This window comes from Colobus angolensis, unplaced genomic scaffold (genome assembly GCF_000951035.1).
Source record: "Colobus angolensis palliatus isolate OR3802 unplaced genomic scaffold, Cang.pa_1.0 Scaffold171, whole genome shotgun sequence".
In the NCBI taxonomy this organism is placed as follows: domain Eukaryota; kingdom Metazoa; phylum Chordata; class Mammalia; order Primates; family Cercopithecidae; genus Colobus; species Colobus angolensis.
The window spans coordinates 1,241,320-1,248,724 of NW_012114833.1; the positions used below are offsets into that span (position 1 = coordinate 1,241,320).

Here is a 7,405-nt window from a genome sequence, read left to right on the forward strand (position 1 = left end):
TTTAAGTCTATTTAAGATTTCTAAAATCTTTTTTTTTTTTGAGACGGAGTCTTGCTCTGTCACCCAGGCTGGAGTGCAGTGGCCGGATCTCAGCTCACTGCAAGCTCCACCTCCCGGGTTTGTGCCATTCTCCTGCCTCAGCCTCCCGAGTAGCTGGGACTACAGGTGCCCACCACCACGCCCGGCTAGTTTTTTTGTATTTTTTTAGTAGAGACGGGGAAGATCTCTAAAATCTTAAACCACTTCAAGAAGTATTCCCTAACCAAAACTGATGGCCACCCTGGATGCCCTGCTATTCTTTAAACATGCCAAATGCATTCCCTGCCAACTCACTTCTCCTATCCCCTTATCCTACTTCACTTATCTTCAATGGATTTATCCCTGAATATGATGTTCATATATTTACTTGCTGTCTATCTCTTTCCACCAGAACATACACTACATGATGGAAGGGATTTGGTCTATCTTGTTCCTTGCTGTATCCCTAGGGGCCAAGAGTGTTTGGCACATAGCAGGAACTCAATTGTGGAATAAATATATGAAGAGAATTCTCCCTCACCTTTGAAATTCTATGATGTTATCATATGCAGGCCTTATAACAGCTTCTCTTATCAATTTTTTTCTTTTTTTTAAGAGACGGGACCTTGCTATGTAGCCCAGGCTGGAGTGCAGTGGCTTTTCACAGGTGCAATCCCACTACTTGATCAGCATGGGACTTTTGTTTTTTGCCTTAATTACCTTAACCAGACAGTAAGTTTCTCAAAGGCACAAACTATATATAACTCATTTCCACAAATACTTATTAAGGGTTTACCATGTGCCAGACCCCATATGTCTTAAGCAGCCTGGAAAAATTGGAAAGAACACTGAAGAACTCCTACCTTGGTTCTGGCTCTACCACTAGTTGAGTGACCCTGGACAACTCCATTTTCTTCCCTGAGCCTCAGTTTCTTCATATGTAAAACAAGGAGACTATACATTATCTCAAAACTCTCTCCTGGCTCTAACACCTGTTTAAATTTATAAGAGGTAAAACTTGGTCCTGCCCAGTGCCACAGACATCACAGGTACTCAGTAAATATTTGATTTCTTTGTTGTTGATTCTCCGGTTATACAAGGCATCTGAGGTGTCTCAGAATATGGTTTGGATGGAATAACAAGTGAAAGTTTAAGTCCCACTTCCTTCTCAGACTCCGTAGTCAACTTCATTCTGCTATTTGTGCTACAAAGAGGAGGAAGCACTAAACTTGAAGTTGGAAAATATGAACTCTGACCACCACTTATTTAGCTATGGAACCTTGCCATTTCTGGGCCTTAGTCTCCTCATCTATAAAAAAGCCACACTTGGTCGGGCGCGGTGGCTCACGCCTGTAATCCCAGCTCTTTGGGATGCCGAGGCGGGCGGATCACGAGGTCAGGAGATCGAGACCATCCTGGCTAACACGGTGAAACCCCGTCTCTACTAAAAATACAAAAAATTAGACAGGCGTGGTAGCGGGCGCCTGTAGTCCCAGCTACTTGGGAGGCTGAGGCAGGAGAATGGCGTGAACCCGGGAGGCAGAGCTTGCAGTGAGCCGAGATCGCGCCACTGCACTCCAGCCTGGGTGACAGCGCAAAGACTCCGTCTCAAAAAAATAAATAAATAAAATAAATAAATAAATAAAAAGCCACACTTGGCTGGGCACAGTGGCTCACGCCTGTAATCCTAGCACTTTGGGAGGCCAAGGTGGGTGGACTGCCTGAGTTCAGGAGTTTGAGACCAGCCTGGGCAACATGGTGAGACCCAGTCTCTACAAAAAATACAAAAAATTAGCTGGGCGAGGTAGCGCTTCCCTGTAGTCCCAGCTACTCAGGAGGCTGAGGCAGAAGAATCACTTGAACCCGGGAGGTGGAGGGTACAGTGAGTCTGGATCATGCCACTGTACTCCAGCATGGGCAACAGAGTGAGACTCTGCCTCCCCACCCCCCACAAAAAAAGCAAAACACCATATTGACCTCCCAGCTTGAAGGCTCAAAGGCACTACATGCCTTCCTACCCTAGGGCCTTTTTATGCTGTTTCCTCTGCCTGGAATGTTCTGTGAGCTTTTTTTTGCCAGACTAACTTTTACTTATCTCCAGGGGTCAGCAAAAACTTGCATTTTTAAGAAAAGTATTCCCTTCAAAAAAAAAAAAAAAGTAGAGAATAGGCATGGTGGTTTATGCCTGTAATCCCAGCACTTTGGGAGGCTGAGACAGGAGGATGGCTTGAAACTAGGAATTCAAGACCACCATGGGCAACATAGTGAGACTCTGTCTCTACCAAAACAGAAAAAAAAGTAGAGAATACCCCTCACCCCTGGTGCACTCTTACAGCACTTATCTCAATTGTTTACCTCAACTATTATTTATTGCAATTGTTAACATTTATTGCAATTGTTATGATTATTTATTGTCCATTTTTAGGATTATAAGCACCACAAAGCCAAGAACTATGTCACCATTGTACTCCTCAGCATTTAGCTAAGTAAAGAAGAATCCAACAAATATTCTTTGAATGAAAGAATGCATAAATTAGTGCATCTAGAGGCTTTATGCCTCTAGACTACTGTACTGTGAAACCTTTCACAAATTTCTAAGAAACAGGGTTCAAGACAGGCAATCTATATTACACAGCTGTTAGAAAAAGTTACTGGAAATTGGCTGGGCACGGTGGCTCACACCCGTAATCCCAGCACTTTGGGAGGCCGAAGTGGGCAGATCACAAGGTCATCAGGAGTTCAAGACCTGCGTGGCCAAATGGTGAAACCCCATCTCTACTAAGAATACCAAAAAAATTAGAAGGGCGTGGTGGCAGGCCCCTGTTGTCCCAGCTACTTGGGAGGCTGAGGTAGGAGAATCACTTGAACCCAGAAGGCAGAGGCTGCAGTGAGCCGAGATTGTGCCACTGCACCCCAGCCTGGGCGACAGAGCAAGACTTCGCCTCAAAAAAAAAAAAAAAAAGTTACTGGAGATCATTTGAGTTGAGGAATTCTGTAAGCTTAAAAAAAATCTTTTTTAAGAGACAAGGCTTTGTTTTTAAAAGATGAGGTCTCGCTATATTGCCCAAGCTGGTCTCGAACTCCTGGACTCAAGCGATCCTACTGCCTTGCCCTCCCAAAGTGCTGGGATTACAGGAAAATTTTTTTAGGCATTTCCACCCCCAGCCCTCTCCAGAAGTCTATTATCACCAATGAGGAGAAAATCCCATGCTCCCTTGGTGAGGAAGTGACCCACTGGTAGCCCAGTCCTTGTATTCAGGATGAAGGAAGTGACTGTCCACAGACGGAAAGCCAGGAAGCAGGGGGCAGAGAGCCAGCCCCCTCCACCTCAATAGCCTCTTGCCGCCTCTCCAAAGCTTCTGGACGCTGACCCTGGTGGACCCAGAGGCTGGGCCACCCACACAGGTGGCTGGGAAACATAGGAGACAGAAGGTTCCTGCTGCTGGGGGAACAGATAGGGAAGGCAGGAAGCTGCAGGGTGGTGTGTGAGGTGAAGGGGAGGAGGCTGCAGGCGCAGCTAACCCAACTCTGAAGCTACCCTTCATCCTTAAGACAACTCTTCCTTCCAGGAGGTGTCTGGCCGCATCCCTCTAGTCTTGAGTCTAGAGAGGCCAAGGGAGCTGCCGCGGGAGGACTCAGAACCCCAGGTGGCCTACTTTCCTCACCTGTAGCAGAGATCTTTGAGCCCCAAAAAGAATGGTCCGATCTCTCCTTACCCTTAGTCCTGTCCTAAACCTCAAGGGGCTCCATACTCCCCTATATTCTGCAAAGAGCTCCCAGCCCCGGGGAAATCCCAGGCACCAAGATGCCCGCGAGAAGCCTTGGGTCCTGGCAGGGAAGTCACATCCTCCTTCATTTCCCTCAGAAAACCCAGAACCCCGGGTAGCTCTCCTAATTGTCCTGAACCCTGGAGAATCCCGTACTCCTCAAATTCCACAGAGCTTCCACTCTAAGTGAACCCCATGCTTTTCAACTTCCTTAAAAAGGGTTTAATTTGGAGGTCTGCGGCCGCCAGGTTCCTCCAAAAAGCTGGATTCCTGGCAGAGCCAGAATCTCTTCCTCCCAGGGACTTCAACTCGCGGGAAGCCGCCCAACCCGTCTGCCCCTCCGAGCCTTCTGTCTCCAGGATGCCCTGCCTCCCCATTCCCAGAGTCCCACCCTCCAAATGCCTGGGGAGCGCTGTGCCCACCCCGCCTCCCAGCTCTTCTGAGGAGCTCGGACCCACGAGGATCCAACCAGCCCGAAACCCCAGAGAGACCGCCAGTTTCCCTCAGGCGCCACGGACCCGGGCTTCGGAGATAACAGGGGACAGGGCGGAGCAGCCCTTCCTTACCCGCCAGCGCGGACATGGTCCCGGGAGCGCGGAAATGGGGAGGAGGAGGCGGGGGACACAGCAACTCCCCTCAGCTCCCTACAGCTCTCTTCTGCTCCTGCCGCCGCCGCCTCAGGCGCGGGAGGACCACAGCCCCAGGCGCGAACGGGATGCACTGCCTACGGCGCCCCGGGAGGACCAAACCACACCTGGCACAGGGGACTGCCCGCCGACGCCCCGCCCCACCGCTCTCAGGCCCCGCCCCCAGGCTCTGGCTCTGGCTCTGCAGCGGCCCTGGCGCCCCCTAGTGCGAGCGGCGTCCCCTCGAGGTGCTGCCGCTGGTAAGGTTGATTCTGCGCGGGCCGGAAGTCTCAACACGGATCTAGTCCGCACCCATCTAGTCGCCTTCATTTTACAGATAGGGAAAGTTAAGGATCAGAGGCCAAGTTCAACTACCTCGAAATGGCTTCGCTCATTAGGAGGAGAGCTGGGATGGGAGCCCAGGCCTACTGACTGCCAGTCCAGAGCTCTTTCCAGTAGTGTTTGGAATCAGGAATATTACAATGGAGGAGCCAGGTCTGTCCCACAAACAGCTTTGAGGATGGACTTTTCTTAGAAGCTTCTAGCTCAGAGAAACCACTTCTCTGCGCCACCATGAGTAAGCGGACAGTAAATAATCTCTAAGTCAAAGATGGTTGCAGGCGACCAACCAGCTTTCGAGGAGCAGATCCTCAGCCAGGCCAATTAGGTACAGAAATGAGGGCAGGACGCTGGAGCTTGTGCGCCCCATTGGAAGACGAGCACTCCTCTGCAGGAACATGGGCCTACCATTCCCAAGTCTTCCAACTTTTCAAAACATGCCAAAAATCCAGATGTTTAGGTGAAATTTGCCACTTTAAAAAATGTTGATAGCATCAAAAAGTTTTTAAAATGCCATGTAGACCAAATGAAACACACCTGGCCACTAGATTTGCCGTGTGGGCTGCCAGTTTAGAATCTTCTATGAGGAGGAGGGATCACAGGACTGAGTTAGGACAGCTGACTGGGTTATGGCAGCTGCTAGCTGGCTGAGTAGCTTTAAGAACCACTTCATTAGGTTTGGAAGGAGATTGGGGTCCTCTGTGTGATTAAGGTATTAACACATCATCAGCCAGGTCAGCTGGTCCCTGATGACCCACCCTCCCATCGGATTCTCTCACGCTGGGTCTTTCACAATTGTCATTTCCTTAGATCAGATTTAGATCACGGGAAAAGTGTCCAAATGACCAGAAAGAGGATGGGGACCAGGGAAATGGATTCTGTCCCCCACGCCCCCCACCCCTAACCAAAGACAAAGTTCAACCCAACTGCCTCTGGTCCCAGCAGTTGGGTAAGTGAAGGCAAAGGCAAAGGCGAGCACAATTCTCTTTCTTCCTGCTCTGATTCAAACCGCATGCCAGTCAGATTTCTCTCCTCTGGGTGTGGCAGGTGGCTCACGATGTCCTGAGTGTGCACAAAGTGCTGGGGAGGCTCTGTCCCACTTCCGTTAATTCCTGGGAACTCTTTTCAGTCCTCAGTTTTATAGTTTCTGAGGAAATCAGTATAGTAAACACAAGATTGTGTATTAAATTAAAGTGACAGGAATCCAGGGACTCTCCTGACAAGCTGCCTCATGGCTAGCAAACAGGGGACAGGGACTTTCCCCATCCTTCCTACAGAAAGATGTAACACTGTATTTTCCCAGGCAACAAAGCACTGGCATCCTGGGAACCAAAGCCTCCTGGGTGTCTTCCCTCTCCCTCTGCTCCACACCAAGGCACCCAGATCTATCTCTTCTCCCTCATTCCCTCTCACATTCCACTTCCTCCTACCTCCAACATCATGGTCTTCACCAGCAGGGAGTTGGGGACTAGCCAAGTCCCCCAAGTTTCTCCCAGGGAAGTTCAGGCGACTCTGAGAAATGCAAGTTGAAAATGTAATGGAAGGGAATAACTTTCTGTAGAAATGTTATAGCCAAGAGATATATTGTTAATATGGACCCAAAGAACATTCCAGAAATCACCTGTGAACTCAAGGGGGACTTCTGGAGGATAGAGAAAGCCTGGGCAGGGAGTAGGCCAACTGAGTTTCAAAAGCACCCAAGTTACCTGTCCACAGTTTGTTTCACTGGCCATGGCTTGATCAGTCCCTAGGGCCAGATCCTGCCAGCCACCTCACAGTCAACTCTCTGAGCCTAGGATCCTGAAAACCTAGATCTTGAAAAACAACTCAAGGTTCTGCCCTCTTGAAGGTACTGGTCCACTGGTACCCAACCAGACTTGCCCAGTGTCACCTCCACTTACTTCCAAAGAAGCCAGTCTTGGCCCTCCCTGAATCATACTACCCAAAACAGACTGGTTAATCTTCCAGAAGTATGTTTCTGGACCTGTCATCTCTCTGTTCAAAACCCTTCAACAGCACCCCATGGCCTACAAAATAAAAGCCAAACCAGCCCTCATGAGCTGACTACATCTCCCGCTGTGGACTTGTCTCTCTATTCCCTTCACTCCAGGACTCTGCTTTTTCCTGAGCGTATCCTGCCTTGCACCATTTGCCATTCCTACAACAACCAGCTCTCCATGTTCTCTGTAATTTTGTGCCCGACTCTGCCCAGAGTGCAGTCTTGTTTCTCAACTCTAGATGATCAGAAGTGGCTTCTATAACATCACAAAGTAGGACTACGAGACATTAAGTGCCTCCAGATGAGACGCACCAAGTATATACTATCACCCATAACATAGTCTTACAAAACAAAAATCATAAGCTTGAATCTGGTCAAGCTTCTAGATCTAACAACCAACTTACAGGAAATACATGGGGAAGAGGAACTTAATAACATTCCCATGACACAAACAGCAAAACTGACACTGTGGGAAATGCAACAGGACAAATAACCTAGTTTCTTTAACAGATAAACCGCACAGTAGAAAAAATTTCAGACAGGCCAGGCGAGGTGGTTCACGCCTGTAATTCCAGCACTTTGGGAGGCCAAGGCAGGTGGATCACGAGGTCAGGAGATCAAGACCATCCTGGCTAACACGGTGAAACCCCGTCTCT

The 7,405-nt window shown here is 49.0% G+C and overlaps 1 protein-coding gene across 1 annotated transcript in view; it reads right to left on the reverse strand.

Moving 5' to 3' along the window:
• The window catches only part of LIMK2 (LIM domain kinase 2), a 68,135-nt gene extending 63,552 nt beyond the window's left edge, over window positions 1-4,583 (reverse strand). Inside the window, exon 1 of the mRNA XM_011938331.1 lies at window positions 4,352-4,583. Coding sequence (XP_011793721.1) covers window positions 4,352-4,367 — 16 coding nt within the window. The 5' untranslated portion in view covers window positions 4,368-4,583. The remainder of the gene's footprint in view (window positions 1-4,351) is intronic.
• Window positions 4,584-7,405: the final 2,822 nt, after the last annotated feature.